The sequence below is a fragment of the Myotis lucifugus genome, unplaced genomic scaffold (genome assembly GCF_000147115.1).
Source record: "Myotis lucifugus unplaced genomic scaffold, Myoluc2.0 scaffold_1547, whole genome shotgun sequence".
Lineage (NCBI taxonomy): Eukaryota > Metazoa > Chordata > Mammalia > Chiroptera > Vespertilionidae > Myotis > Myotis lucifugus.
Window position 1 is genome coordinate 1 of NW_005872595.1, and position 16,333 is coordinate 16,333.

General features: G+C 46.6%; 1 protein-coding gene across 1 annotated transcript in view; it reads right to left on the reverse strand.

Moving 5' to 3' along the window:
- Nucleotides 1–2,999: 2,999 nt before the first annotated feature.
- Nucleotides 3,000–16,333, reverse strand: part of LOC102430101 (NACHT, LRR and PYD domains-containing protein 1-like) — a gene marked incomplete at its 3' end in the record, with an annotated part of 59,106 nt that continues 45,772 nt past the window's right edge. The window contains exons 5-7 of the mRNA XM_014449916.1: nt 12,147–12,317; nt 5,288–5,458; nt 3,000–3,086 (exon numbers count right to left, since the gene is read on the reverse strand). Of these exons, the coding sequence (XP_014305402.1) occupies nt 3,000–3,086; nt 5,288–5,458; nt 12,147–12,317 (429 nt within the window). The remainder of the gene's footprint in view (nt 3,087–5,287; nt 5,459–12,146; nt 12,318–16,333) is intronic.

Below are 16,333 nucleotides of genomic sequence, written 5' to 3' on the forward strand. Positions count from 1 at the left end.
GACAGAGAGGAGAGTTCCTGGAATAGTTGAGAGAAGCTCTCCTCTGGAAGAGACAGGGAAGTGGTCAGCTTTAGGGTCTCCTGTCTGGCCTCTCCTACCCCTTAAGCTAGCACATGGAGGGGTCCTTTTCAAGGCTGGTCTGCCTGGACTTTGGAAGGTGTGTGTTAGTAGCCTCTGTCCATGCTCCTGAAGCTGACTACCTGCTATCTGAGGAGGCCCAACCCTGTTGTCCCTGATGCCACTCCTGCCCACTGGTACAGAAGGCATTTCTATTCCCGAATCCACCAGAAAGGTAGCTTTTGAGAAGAACATGGCTCTAAAGGTGGATGGACAATGATGGAAAGGGATTCCCAGGCCTCAGAAGCCCAGCGTGGATCAGAGTCTGAGACATGCCAGACATGAGCTGGAGAGGACCAGCCTCAGGCCCTGAGCCCTGGGAGGGACGAAACCAGAGATCTTGCCAGGTTCTATGTGTGGAAGATCTTGCATGGAGCAAGGCCTCTCTAGTTGTGAATTCTGCCATGGCTCACCCCAGAGGCAGGAGCATGGAGGGGATGGCCTTCCATATCATCCTCACCCCTGTCCCAGTTAACATTGCTCCCAGCCCGGCCCCTTCAAAGTACCTGATTCTGATCTCTGCCATTGGGGTGGGGATATGCCATCCCTCGTCTGTCCTCCACCTGGGACCATCTTAGTGATCGTTGCACTTGGCTTCCTAGACACAGAGTTGGTCATTCTCCCTGAGATCTTGGAGGAAGTTGGGGCTGTCTACGTGACATCCCCACTTAATTTCAACCCATCTGAATTTGAACTCATGGCCTTCATCTGATGTTCTCTCATAGACCCTGTCTTTGTGATGGCCCCCATCCACCCCTCCATCCATGCAGGAACTGGGATGTAGTCCTGACTCCTTCTGGCTCCCTCTGAGAGTTGATTGGCCACCTTGTCACTGGCTCTAGTATAGCTCTCCTTCTAGTCCCTTCTCTCCACCTCCACAGCCTCCACCTCCAGCCAAGGATCTGGCATCTGTGGCTCCAACCACTGCATCCTCCCCCTGAAGGTGCCCTCTTCTTCTCTTGTCCCTCTCCAGGCCATTTCTACACAGCAGCTGATCTTTAATTTGAACCTGACTCATCACTTAGCTACTGAAGCCCTGAAATCTTTCTTTATTGCTTTTGAGGTAGAAGCGGAAGTTATTAACATGGTCCAAAGGCCTCTTTGTCCTCCCAACTGCCTGCCACCCCTCAGCTCCAATCCCACCTCTGCCACTCTCCCTGCTCACTCACTTCTGATCCAATGCTGCTCAGAGGCCTTGTAAAAACACAGATTCTGATTCAGCAGGTCTGGAGTGAGGCTTGAGATTTGCATTTTTAATGAGCTCTCAGGTGATGCTGATGCTGACACTGCTGGTCCATGTTCCACACTTGAGTAGCAGTGTTTCTGGTCCCTGGCCTCCTTCCATTCCTCAAAGGAGCTGAGATCAGAGCCTCTACCTCTGCCAGGAAAATACCCACTTGAGGCCCAGCTAAGCCCTCCCACCTTTCATAACTCAGTTCAGGTCCTTTGGACGGACTCAGATAGGCCATCAGATCATTCATGCTGATCCCAGGCACAATGACTCATGCCTAGGGTCACCTGGGCCTGTGTCCCTGCTGAGTTAATTCTTAGGAGTTGGGCCCATGTCCATGGTCCTGTGCCCCACACACTGTGGGTCTGAGGGGAATGCTTGTTCCCTGAGGAATGGCTCCTCCTAAGCCTAGGAGCCGTTCCCTGCCATGCCAGGTGAGGCAGAGCAGTCAGAACCAGGGCATAAGTGCACTTTGCCGTCACAAGTCGAAATATACCAAATGCCCCAGAGGAAGATGCATTCTCCTCTTCCCAGGGCTTCCCCTCAGCTTGGCTGTGTACATGGGTGTTTATATGTGTGGAGGGTGAGTGAGGGTGGTCTTCCCCCCCTAAGCTCTCTCTCCTTGTCTTTGTCTCCTCCTCGTGGTTGTTGCTCACTTTTTTTCACTTATTCATCTCCTTATCATCTAGTGGAAGGCTTTAAACAGAGGAGCAACATCATTTTGTTTGCACCAAACAAATGAACAAACAAACCAGAGAACAGCCAGGCCCCATGGCCTCAAACTGACCACATAAGAGTTGGTCCTGGGATTTCCTTCCTAGAGGCTAGGAGGTGTCCTGGAAAGAACGAGCCACTCTCACAGGCCCTGTGTTCTGGAGTTTCTGTTGGATTTGTTCCAGGGATAGGAGCCACCCATGGGGAAGTGAACTCTGGGGATTATAGAGAGAAGTAGACATTGTATTAATTGCTCTACATAAGCTCACCCAAGCCATGAACTGCATAGCTAGCAGAGTTGTTGCAAGCTCAAACATATCACAGAGGGATTTGAGTCGTGTTCCTTGAGGAATGGCTCCTCCTAAGGCCTCCTTATGGCTTCTGCCATACTAGGTGAGGCTGAGGAATGGGAACCAGGGCATAGATGTATTTTGCAGTCACAGGCCAAAATATACAAAAGTGAAGGCTCATGGGGCTGCAGCAAATTCCTAGCAGGAAATCATATTCTCCTGTTCCCAGGATTCCCCTCAGCTGGGCTGCGTGCATGGTTGTTTATATGTGTGGAGATTGAATGGGAGTGGTCTGTCCTCTCCAAAGCTCTCTCTGCTTGTCCTTATCTCCCCCTCAACATCATTGCTTTTCTTGTGCCAAATCTCACCCGCTCACTCATACACTTTTCTTCATTTTTTTTACTTCCTTATCATCTCATGGGAGGGTTAAACAGAGAAGGGGCATAATCTTGTTTGAACTAAAGAAAGAAAGAAACAAACAAACTCACTCTGGCTGCTGTGGTTTCCTGGCTTCTTCCTGCTTCTGTCTATCTCTGCTTCCAACCTCACTCCACCCCACCCCACTTCGGCCCATGTTCCTGGAACAGCCTCTAGGAGTCAGCCCTGGGCCTGGGTTAGCTCGAGGGAGTTCTGTGTCTTCCCCTTACCGCCTGCTGATGACCAGCTGAGGCTTCTCCTGCCGCAGGAGACTCAGCATCTCTGTCACCTCCTCACTCAGTCGAGTCAGGTTCAGCCTGCAAGCAGAAAGGAAGCCTGGTTGTACTGGGGCCCCCCACGATCTCCAGGGCCTCAGGGCCCAGAATCATGGAACCTTCCAAGCCCTGCAGGAACGTGTTGTACGCTGGGTTCCCTGAAAACACGTTCTATGATGGAAAGTAGAGTTAGGAGGTTTATTAGGGAGTGTTCTTGGGTCAATACCAGGGAAAAGGGAGGTAACAGGACTTGGTAGAGGGACAAGTTGGGGTGTGATGCAGTCCCCAGGGACACAGCTGACGCTGTGGGAAGTTTTGTGAGGATGATACTCCAGAGCTGTCCATACTGGGAGAAAGGTCCTTGTACCACAACCCCAGTCACTGGATGCAGGCCACCCCAGGGAGGGGAGGTGACCTTGTGTGAGATGGCCCTAGTTGGCAGAGCCATCCTTCTTGCTGGCAGCACTCCCAGGGGTGGGGGTTGGGTCTTCTTTCCTGAAAGCGAACTGGGCAGCATTTCACAGCATCCACCAGAGAACAGCCAGTGTCCATGGCCTCAAACTCACCACACAGAAGTAGGACCTGGGATTTCCTTCCCAGAGGCTAGGAGGCTTTCTGGCAAGAAAGAGCCAGTTTCCATTCTCACACGCCCTGTGCTCTGGGGTTTCTGTTGGATTTGGGATGGCTGCTGCCCACTTTGGGCCTCCATGTCCTCACCTCCAACAGGGAGGGACCTGCTCCGCCTATTATGAGCCATGGACAGGCAGGTGTGAAGACCCTGCACCTGTCAGGGCGCACACCTTCCTCATTCCTGCTGTCAGAGCTGTTCTCCCCTGGGAAGGGGATGGGGCCATGATGCAGAGGTTGTCCCTCTCATCCCAGTCCCAGGGCCCTAGAAGGAAGGAGGCATAAACCTTCGCAGGATGTCCTAGAGCTGCTCTGAGGCAACCAAAAGGCAAGGAATAATGGGTGAGTAGGGGCATGGACACAGACCTACTGAAAAGTCCCAGCTCTAGAGAGCCCCTTCAGCATATAGAAGATGGTGACAGCCACACATGATCAGAGGGGAGGGGGCTGGGTGGTGGTACCCCTATGGGATGGGGTGCCCTTGGTTGTAAAGGGACAGAGTGGGCTCTGGGAGGACCCACATGTAGAGTGTTCACCTCCTGCTGCTTTAGGTTTGAGAAAGGAGGACTGGCGGAGGAAAGGCTGAGAGCCGGCAGGAGCCTCAGCCAAGACTGAGGGGTCAGGACATGGAGGTTTGGAGCCCTGTCAGCTCTGTGAGTGTGAGACAGGCCCCAGCCAGGAGCCGCAGGGAAATGTTCAGTCAGAAACTGGCTTTGGACTTGTTTTCAGGCTGGAGGGCAACAGGAAGTGGCCGGGAGACAGGGTGGGAAAAAAGGGCTGGGGGTCACTGCACCCCAGCCACACCGCTCTCCAGAGCTCTGAGCCTGTTTCTGTCCTGGGGTCTCCCCCACGCTATTTTCAGCTTGGACTGCTCCCCCAGACTGGGCCTGGTCAACCCCTGTTTCTGCTTCAGGTCTCAGTCTGATGTTACTTCCTGAGAGAGGCCCTCCCTGCCCCTGAGTCTAATTCCATCCCCGCCCTGTTACACTCTCATAACACAGTGCACTTTCCCTTCACAAACTGCGTGGAGCTCAGAGATACACACTGCGTGTTAACATGTCATCAACATCTGTCTCATTCTCACTGGAGTGGGCAGGACCCACACCTGTTGCCCAATATTGTCTCCTCAGTGCATGGCCCAGTGCTTGGCATGTGGGAGTCATGAAATGAATGAAAGGATGTATGAGTGAATGAATGAATGAGTCAAGGTAGGAAGGAAGGAAGGAAGGAAGGAAGGAAGGAAGGAAGGAAGGACAGAAGGAAGACAGGATGGAGGCTTGCCTTGGAATCTCTGAACATGTGGCCTCACCAGTGGTTCTCATTGGAGCCTCTCAACTCTGTTCCCAGCGCTGCTCTAGTTTTACATGCATTTTATTTCATCACATCTATGAGGTGGGTATGAGAGTCCTGTTATACAGATGATGAAACCGAGTCTCAGATGAAGACCTGCCCGTCTTATGACCTAAGTCAGTGGCGGATCCGGTGGGGAAGCCAGGCTGCCCATTCATTTTTCTGCCCCTTTACTTCCCCTGTTCAATTCAGGGCCCTCATACCCCTTTCCATCGCTCTCCCTCCCCTTCCCTGTCCTCTGCCCAGAAATGACCCCAGGGCCTTACCTCAGCTTCCTGAGTTGGCAGGCAGGCTGCCTGAGCCCTTCACAGAGCAGCCTCACACCGAGGTCGCCCAGGTCGTTGTGCCGCAGGTCCAACTCTGTCAGGCTGGGGCTGGCACCCAGCATGGAGGCCAGGTCCTGGCAGCAGTTGTATGTGAGGCCACAGCTGACCAGCCTGTGGGAGAGATTTGCATGTTCTGAGGGCCCTCTCAGGGTAACTGGGGTCTGATTTCCATTTCTAGTACTGTGGCCCTTTTGGGGTCCTTGATGATATTCAAGAAAGAAATACACATGTGTGGCTTATAGTAATCTGGGACATTTTATTTAAAGTTTTATTTTTGGGAGGTGGGGGATGGAGGAGGATGAGAGCAGGCTGGAAGAGGTTTATGGGGGAAAAAGGACGACCTATGTAATACTTTCAAGATTTAAAAATAAATAAATAAAAATAAAATAAAGGTTACAGAGATTGGCAAAAAAAAATTACTTTTAATCCTCACCAAGGATATTTTTTCCATTGATATTTAGAGAGAGTGGAAGAGAGGAGAGGGAGGAGAAAGAAGGAGAGCAACACCGATGTGAAAGATAAAAGAATTGGTTGCCTCCTGCAAGAAGCCCCAGATGGGGCACCAGGAATTAAAGCTGCAACTGAGGTTCTCACCCTTGACTGGGAATCGAACCCGTGACCCTTCAATCTGGGGGTCCATGCTCCCACCACTGAGCCGAATCGGCCAGAGCATGGGAGATTTTCATTTCCTCCTGCAGCCAAGGAGCCACTCGTCAACATTTCTCACTCCTGTGTGATTCTTACCAATGCTTCCTACTCTCCACATCAGCACTGTACGATTAATTAAGCCAACCTTGCAGTTGTGTACTGGGCATAATGGTTAAATACATCAGCCCTGCCAAATGCCCAGTTAGCTGACCCGGGATGTTCTGGTGGGGTTCAATGTAAGGGTATGTATCTGCTCCCAACCCCATTCTCCCATCCTGCCTACTTCTCAATTTCTCTCTGATTTATGGCCTTAGGGTAACTATCTCCCCTCCTGTGGCTGCCCACCTCTCAAAGTAATGTCAATGATGAACAACTATGGCTGCAGCCATAGGGTGGAGGGAATAAAGCTTTGTATCTTAGTACCTTTTTTTTTAATTTATCTTATTGGTTTTTATTTTTTTATTTTTATATTTATTTATTTATTTATTTATTTATTTATTTTGTTTTCAGCTTATTACAGTTGTTCCTCTTTTTCCCCCCCATAGCTCTCCTCCACCCAGTTCCCACCCCACCCTCTGCCCTTACCCCTCCCACTGACCTCATCCATAGGTATACGATTTTTGTCCAGTCTCTTCCTGCATCCCCGCACCCCTTTCCCCCCAAGAATTGTCAGTCCACTCCCTTTCCATGCCCCTGGTTCTATTATATTCACCAGTTTACTCTGTTCATCAGATTTTTTATTCACTTGATTTTCATATTCACTTGTTGATAGATATGTATTTGCTGTTCATAAATTGTATCTTTACCTTTTTCTTCTTCTTCCTCTTCTTAAAGGATATCTTTCAGCATTTCATATAATACTGGTTTGGTGGTGATGAACTCCTTTAGCTTTTCCTTATCTGTGAAGCTCTTTATCTGACCTTCAATTCTGAATGATAGCTTTGCTGGATAAAGTAATCTTGGTTGTAGGTTCTTGCTATTCATCACTTTGAATATTTCTTGCCACTCCCTTCTGGCCTGCACAGTTTCTGTTGAGAAATCAGCTGACAGTTGTATGGGTACTCTCTTGTAGGTAACTGACTTTTTTTCTCTTGCTGCTTTTAAGATTCTCTCTTTGTCTTTTGCTCTTGGCATTTTAATTATGATGTGTCTTGGTGTGGTTCTCTTTGGATTCCTTTTGTTTGGGGTTCTCTGCACTTCCTGGACTTGTAAGTCTATTTCTTTCACCAGGTAGGGGAAGTTTTCTGTCATTATTTCTTCAAATAGGTTCTCAATATCTTGCCCTCTCTCTTCTTCTGGCACCCCTATAATTCTGATTTTGGTACACTTGAAGTTGTCCCAGAGGCTCCTTACACTATCTTCATATTTTTGGATTCTTTTTTCTTTTTGCTTTTCCGGTTGGGTATTTTTTGTTTCTTTGTATTTCAAATCTTTGACTTGATTCTTGGGATCCTCTTGTCTGCTGTTGGATCTCTGTATATTATTCTTTATTTCAGTCAGTGTATGCTTAATTTCTAGTTGGTCTTTTTTCATATCCTTCAGGGTCTCACTAAATTTATCGGCGGTTTCCAGAAAATTCTTGAAAAACTTGATAACTGTGGTTTTGAACTCTATATCCAGTCATTTTCTTTCCTCCATTTCTGTCATTTGTGACCTGTTTCTTTGTCTCCACAGTTTTTATGCTTCTCTGTGTTGGTAGAGTGGCTTTGTGTGCTAGGTGTCCTATAGGGCCCAGTGGCTCAGCCTCCCCAATTACCTGAGGTGGACACACTTGGTGCACCCCCTTGTGGGCTTTGTGCACAGTCTTGTTGTAGTTAAGCCTTGATTGTTGTAAGTATCACTGGGAGGAATTGACCTCCAGGCCAATTGGTTGTGAGAATCAGCTGTGTCTATGGTGGGAGAACTTAAGTGCTTAAGACACCCTTATGGGCAAGACTTGCTTCAGTAGGGCTTTGTGCTCACTGAGTCTCCCCCCTGAGTGTGTTCCTTATGGATCTGAGGAGTTGTAATCTGGATGGTCCCACTCTGACCACTGTGTACACTGGCTCTTGGATCTAAGGAGGTGCTAATTTAGCCTCTGCCTGAGGCTACACAGCTGGAGCTATGAAGAGATCTGCAGATTCCTCTTCCTTTTTTTGAGATTTGGAGGTGCCCAGATGAGGACCAGCTGTGAAGCAATGCAAGCTGCTATGGGGCCTGGGGCCTTCTCTTGGAAGTTCTGGGTCTGTCTGGCCCAGCTGCAATTTGTTAGGTAATTTTCAGATTGCAAAGGGCCAGGACATTCATATGCAAAAGTCTCTGCTGCAGCCTGGGTGGGGCGGGGTTTCAGAATCAACAGGGTGGAGCAAGCAGCTCTGGCTGATCCTCAGCCCTGCCCTAAGAGGCCCCGGGTCTCAGTGTCTGTGCATTCGCTGCAAGCACCTCTGAGAGAAAGCCGCCCTCGAGTTCTGACCGATGCCAGACAGTCCAGTTTCTCCCCATACGAGTCTGGGTCCCCAGAGACTTGCCCGGAACTGGCGTTCAGAGCAGTCGGGGGCTTGTCACTCCCTCCCGTTTGAAAAAGACAACCGCGTCCTCAGTTGCCAGCCCTTTCCACATGCACCTTCGTACCTCTGCACTTTACTTCCGCACCTCCTCTGAGTCTCAGTGTGCTTTTCTCTTACCTTCTAGTTGTAGAATTTCCACTCAGCCAGCCTTCCTGTGGTTCTGGATGATGTCCCTTTTGTCTTTTAGTTGTATTTTTGAAGTGGTTTTATGCGGCAGCAATTTCCGGTGTTTACCTATGCTGCCATCTTGGTTTATCTTCTCTAGTAGTTTTTTGATGAAGTCTTTGGGGTTTTCTATGTACAATACCAGGTCATCTGCAAATAATGACAGTTTTACTTCTTTTTTAATTTAGATGCCTTTTATTACTTCTTCTTCTCTGATTGTTATGACTAGCATTTCCAGTACTAGGTCAAACAGGAGTGGTGAAAGTGTGCATCCCTGTCTTGTTCCTGTTCTTAGGGGAAATGGTTTTAGTTTTTGGCCATTGAGTATGATGTTGGCTGTAGGTTTGTCATATATGGCCTTTATCTTGTTGAGATATGCTCCCTCTATTCCCACTTTGCTGAGAGTTTTTATCAAAAATAGGTGTTGGATTTTGTTGAATGCCTTTTCTGTGACTAGTGATATGATCATATGATTTTTGTCTTTTAATCTGTTTATGTGAGGTTTCACGTTTACTGATTTGCAAATATTGTACAAGCCTTGCATCCCTGGAATAATCCCAGTTGATTATGGTGTATGATCTTTTTAATATATTGCTAGCTTAGGAGCATGTCCATGCAGCATTCACTTACTCTGCAGCCATTTTTAATCCTCTATACCAGTGGTTCTCAACCTTCTGGCCCTTTAAGTACAGTTCCTCATGTTGTGACCCAACCATAAATTATTTTCGCCAGAACCGGTTTGGCTCAGTGGATAGAGCGTCGGCCTGCGGACTGAAAGGTCCCAGGTTCGATTCCGGTCAAGGGCATGTACCTGGGTTGCGGGCACATCCCCAGTAGGAGGTGTGCAGGAGGCAGCTGATCGATGTTTCTCTCTCATCGATGTTTCTAACTCTCTATCTCTCTCCCTTCCTCTCTGTAAAAAATCAATAAAATATATTTAAAAAAAAATAAAATAAAATAAAATTATTTTCATTGCTACTTCATAACTGTAATGTTGCTACTGTTATGAATCATAATGTAAATATCTGATATGTAGGATGGTCTTAGGTGACCCCTGTGAAAGGTCGTTCAACCGCCAAAGGGGTCACGACACACAGGTTGAGAACCGCTGCTCTAGACTATTTCTCTTTTATAGAATAGTTTTAGTTTTTCAGCAAAATTGGCGCCCTCTCCCACCCTCTCTTTGAGGTTCTGCAATCTGTTCTGTGTTTCTATGTCTCTGGAACTTTTAGGAGAGTTCTTATATACCTCTGACCCCACATACACAGCCACCCCCATTATCAACATCTGGCAGGAGAGTAGTAAATTTGTTGGAATCAGTGACCTACATTGACACATCATAGTCACCCAAAGTCCATAGGTTACATTATGGCTCACTTTTGGTGCTTTACTTTCTATGGTTTTTTGAAATATAAAATGACATTTATCCACCATTATAGTGTCATATAGAGAAGTCACTCTGCTCTGCCAATTTATCCTTACCTCCCCCAAACCCCTGGCAAGAACAGATCTTTTTACTGTCTTCATATTTTTGTCCTAAGAATTTCACATTGTTGGGATCATATAGTATATAGCTTTTCAGAATGTCCTTTTTTTCAACTAGTAATATGCAGTTAAGGTTCGCCCGTTCTTTTTATAGCTTTAGGGCTCATTTTTTTCACATACTGAATAATATTTCATTGTATAGATATACCATCATTTATTTATCTTCTCACCTACTGAAGGACAACTTGGTTGCTTTCCAGTTCGGGCAATTACAAATAAAACTGACATAAACACTGTTGTGCAGATTTTTGTGTGGACATAGGTTTTCAGCTCATTAGAGTAAATACCAAGGAGCACGATTTCTGGATCATATGATGAGGGTGTGTTTATTTCACTAGGATTCTGCAAAATGACCATATTACTTTGCATTCCCACTAGCAATGTCTGAGGGTTCCTTTTGCTCCACAACCTTGTGAGCATTTGGTGGTGTCAGTGTTCTAGGTTTGGCAGTTCTAATGGGTGAGTAGTTGTAGCCCCTATTTCTAAAATCTAGGCATTGATAATATACATTTCCCTGTAAGCACTGATTCAGTTGCATCAAATATGTTTTGTTTTTGTTTTCATTCATCTCAAAGCATTTTAAATTTCCCTTGTGATTTCTTCTTTGACCCATTGTTTATTTAGGAGTCTGTGGTTTCATTTCTGTGTATGTGTAAATTTCCTAAATTTCCCTTTGTTATTGAGTTCCAATTTGATTTATGTATGTTCAGGTAATATAATTTGCATGGTTTCAATTCTCTTAAATTTGTTGAGATTTGTCTTATGGGGCATCTTATTTTTGCACAGAAGTTAATTTGATACCTGCTTGACATCTCCCATTGGCTATCTCAAAAAAAACTTGAAGATTTTGCACAAAATCACACTCTTGATATTCCACCCCCCGTTCACTCCTCTTCCAGTATTTCCATCTCAGTGAAGGTGCCACTATCCCATGCATATCTCTGGCCTGAACCTAAGATCATCTTCTATATCTCCAACTCCCTTTCCCCATAATTCTAATCTATTGGATTTTACTTTCTTTTTAGATCTCTTAAATCCATTCACTTTTTTTCCATTTCCATGGCTGACACCATAGTCCGAGATACAACTATTTCTTGCAGAAACTATGGTAATTTTCCTTAGTGCAACCTCTCACCATCTTTATTGGAAAACTGAAACTTTCCTATGAACTGATTTCCCAATCTCTACCATTGCTATCCTCCGCTCCCAGTTTTATATGGTAGTCTGGTTCTACTTTGTAAATGTACTGATTTTATCAACCTTTTGATTATAATCACATTGCATTAGAAAAAGCAACCCCAAACTCCAACAAGGCCTTGTATAGACAGTCTTACTTCATGACCTCTGAAGCCTCCTGTGGCTCCTTTGCTCTCCATCCTCCAGCCTCACTTGTCTGCTTTCAATCCCATGACAGCCCATCCTCCCTCCTGCCACAGGGCCTTTGACCTTTCTGCCCTCCTGCTTCACTTAGGTAAAACCTCTGTATTCTTCACATGTCCTTCAATATTCACTTTATAAGGTAGTTTTCCACTGCAGGCCCTTATCTGGGCCTGTAATGACACATTTGTTTGTGTGGTTAATGTCAGTCACTTGCAAGTGGAAACAGAATCCTGTCTGTGTTTGCTTACTGCAGTAGCCATGGTCAGAGAGGGGCTCAATGAATATTTGTTGAATACAAGGATTTTTCAGGATGATCACTTAGTAAGTTTTATAATGTCTAATCACTGGGATGTACATCTGGAACTAATATAATATTGTATGTCAACTGTAATTGAAAAATAAAAAATTTTAAAAACATAAACAAAAACAAAAACCACACACCCATCCTAGACCCAACTTCTACCTTGGATCGCCTGTCCATCCCTGTTTCAGATCAGAACCAAGGCCAGACTCACCTCAAGGTCGCCAGGCGGCATTGAGGGCTTTTCAGGGCGTCACAAAGACTCTGTACTGCAGAGCAGCTCAGAGAGTTTCCACTCAGGTCCAGCTCCTGCAGGCTTCTAGGGACTTTGAGAATAGAGAAGAACATCTTCCACCAGGAATCTGTAAAAGGGCCCCAGCTGTACCTGAGGGAGAGAAAGGGACAGGGGAGATGTGAACGGTGTGTGTGGGGTCTTATGTGCACACTGTGCTCAACACCATGGGGTTTGGCCCCTCTGAGTGCCAGGCTGCCATGGGCAGGGCTATTTCCAAGGGTGATCAGTCTCTGGAACTGCCCCTCTGTTCCCAAAACCCTGGGCTAATTGCCCCCGTTCCTTGTGGTTTCTCATGGTACAGCCCTTGCCATTCTACACTGCAGTGCTCATTTAGTGTGTCTGTTTCTGTATCAGTCTGGCAATTTCTTGTGGGCTGGGGCAGATGTTCATTTTTTTATTTTTATCTTTAGTGTCCATCATAGGGCCTGGCAAAGAGCTTGGGGATGCAGACAGTCTTCCTCTCATCAATACAGACATGCCTTTCTTCCTTTGGCACAGATTTTGTAAAGTCCCAGTTTCCAGAAAGGAAAGGAAGAGATGGGAGGTGGGAACAGAACCTGGGCTAGGTGGTTTAAAGGTAGGTTTGTGATGGGATTGTTGATTATGACTATATATACTGTTGTCCAGATTGGCTTGCGTGGGACCATATCCCCTTCCCAGGATAGCAAGACCGTAGAGAGGTTCCCCAGGAGAGAGATGGCAAAGGGGAATGTTCTAGGAGAGAACATTTGCAGGATGTGGGAGAGGAGGATGGGCTTTGTTTGAAAGTTATAGGCTAGACTGCCTTGTATAATTTCCACCAATTTAAATTCTACATTTCACACACTATTTAAGTGATTTCATCTACTCCCAAATAAAATAGATAAAATAGATTTTATCTATTTCAAGATGCAAACTGCCATCTCTATTCTATTGCCAGATAAGTCCACCTTGATAGCCCAGTAGCACCTTGCCCCAATCACCCAGCCCAATATGTCCCCAACTCCATTCATCTTTCCCTTCATGTCTGCAGACATTGAATTAACTGGTAAGTGGCTCGAGTCTCTTAACCCTTTCTTTTGGGCTGTCCTGCATTTTCTGTCTGGGATAATCGGGGCCAGGCTCTGGGCTGTGACTGCACAGCTACTTCCTACCCAACATCCAGTGCTGGTCAGGACACATTCCCCGAGAACCAGGTTTCCTGGTCCACCTGTCTGTGGGGATGCCTACTGGTCAGGTGTGATCGCCTGAATGTTTCTGACGCTCAGGAGGAAGGGGACGCCTTTCTCTAACTTAGTGTCCACGGGAGATTAGACTCAAGGCCCACTTATGGGGAACACACAGTTGGCCATTCCCCGCACCCCACCCCTGGGATGTCTTCTTAAGAATCTGCAGGCCTTAGGGTTCGCTCAGGACTTATGCCCCAAGTGCCTCATTTGCTATTGCAATGCCGCTTGGCTGCAATACAAATTAGACAATGGATCCCAATGGCCTGAGAATGGTACTTTTGATTTCCAAATTCTCAATGATCTTGACAACTTCTGTTGCCGGCAGGGCAGATGGCCTGAGGTCCCGTATATCCAGGCTTTTTTACACTCAAGGACACATCCTTTTCTCTGTAACAGCTGCTCTCCATCAAAGATTTTACTTCCTCAGGCTAAGCCCCACTGCCACCCCATCTCAAATCCTCCTCCTCCTCCACCACTTTTGATCCCGCTGACCATCCCCCAATCCCCCAGACTACAGCTCCTCAGCATCAACAGCCTGAGAGTCCGCCACCCTACCCAGCAGATCTCACCCCCACCATCCTAACTCATACCAGCTCTGAAGCAAGTTTTAGGCTCTCTTCCTCCCCCCACTCTGGCACTAGCCTTAAAGTGCCCCCTTCGGGAGATTGCTGGCATCAAATCTGGCTTCATGCCCAGGACTACCTGAATATTCTCCACTGGCAGGCCCCTGCCCTCCCAGTCAGAGCAGATGCTGTCCCTATCAGGGATCCAAAATGGAACTATCAGGAAGGGCAGACAGGTCACAGGTCTTGAGACCACATGGTTCTCTGCCTGCTAGAAGGACCTGGAAAGGCAGCCCACAAAGTAGTTAATTATTAAAAATAAGCAGAGATAACCCAGGAAAGACATGAAAATCCTGCAGTCTTCCTCTCTCGCCTTACATAGGCCATGAGAAAATATACCAACCTTGACCCTATAGGCCCAGAAGGAACTAAACCCCAAAAGGGACGTTTTAAACATGATCTTTAAGGTTTTTAATAATAGAGACAAGGAGACCCAAATCCAAAAACAAAAACGAGATCAGGCCAAGGCTGAGGCCCAGACGAAGGCCTTTCAGCCCCTAGCCACCACTCTCATAAACCCCAAATAAAGTTCCGGTCCTCCAACCAAGGGTAAGTCAGGGGCTAAGCCTCCTCCGGGACCATGCTTCAAATGCAACACGAAAGTACACAGGACCAAGTCCTGCCCAAACCGGAGACCCCTCCTGGGCCCTGCCCAAGATGCGGGAGGGAAGGCCACTGGAAATCAGACTGTAGTCTAGCCTCTCCAGGTCAGACCTCAGCAAGGCTGCCCTCTGGATCTAGTTTGGAGCTCCCAGACCTCCTGGGACTAGACTGAAGCTGCCCAGGCCTCGAGAGGGCCCCACAGACTTACATCACCAGGACAGAGCCTCGGTAATGATTGTGGTGGCAGGTAAGCCGATCTCCTTTTCAAGTGACACCGGGACCACTTATTCTGCCCTCTCCGAATTTGCTGGGACCTTTGGCCCCTTCTCAGTCTCTATTATGGGGGTTGACGGATTTGTCTCACAGTCATTAGCTACCTCACCTCTACACTGCATCTTACTAAATACCCCCTTATCCACTCTTCTTGCCCGTCAGGAGCGGTACACGCATCCCCTCATAAAGCCCAGTTGTCTTAAATGACAGTCAGCTACTTCAGTTTCACTCTCATCCCACAAAGCCGTGCCATTCCTTAGACTATAAACACCTCATCTCCTCCGTGACTGTCTCTTCCTCTAAACAAGAAATACTCTCCTTTCTCGGACTCAGTAGATACTCTCGCCTCTGCGTTCCCAACTTCAGTGTTCTCGCAAAACTCCTCTATACCATGACATGGCGAAGAGACTCTTCACTGAGCCTTTAGATCCCAAGGCCAGCATCCTCACCCCTTTAATGCTCTGAAAACTGCTCTGACCTCAGTGCCTTCTCACATCCTCCCATCCCCCTTCTCCAAAGAACAACATTCTATACTGAAGAACTACAAATGCTTACTAACAGTCTGGCTACTATCAGAAGCTGAACTCATTATCACCCAAACCTTAGCATGTTATATTTAAGGAAAAATGTGGCAGTTTTAAGTCCAAGCGGCTAGAGGCCTAGGAGAAGGCTGCTGGGCCTGCTCCCTCCTCCGCCTGCCTTTTCTCCACCTTCATATGCTTATACACACTTTTCTAAAGTCTTTGGCAACTTAAAAGCTTTAGAGCATTGCTGGATTCAACGATAAACATCTAAATATTTCAATAAGTTTTAAGTTCACCTGATTTTAATTTTAATTACAGAAAATCTATAAAATAAATTTAGAACTGTTAATGTAATGTCTTGTACTTTATTAAAGGTATATTTCTTAAAAGTGAGAATGTTCATAAATGTCAATTTAAGAAATGCTGGTTGTTTACTCTTTTATTATCATTGAAAAATTAAGGTTTAAATACTGTATGGTTTTCATAACAGAGGACATAAGGCATTTTTAAAGGAAAACAAAAGTGAGTTAAAGTTGTAAGAATGTTTATGAAAGTTGTAAAAAGGTTCATGAAAGTTATAGAAGGTTTGTAGGAAAAATGTTAAAAGGGAGTTATATACCAGGGAAGTCTCTGAGCAAACAGCTATAACAACTACACATTTCAGTGTGACGAGGAAATTTTCATGGTTGTCATATTTTATTATTAAAAACTAGTGGCCCAGTGCATGGATTCATGCACTTTGAAAGGAAATTAATTAGAAGGTGGCCAGCGGGGCAGGATTGAGTGAGACGGGCCAGACACGCCCTGGAGCCAACCTCCAAGGGTCCCTCCCCAGCAGGCTGCACCTAGGACAGCTTGAAGGGGTCCCTCCGGCA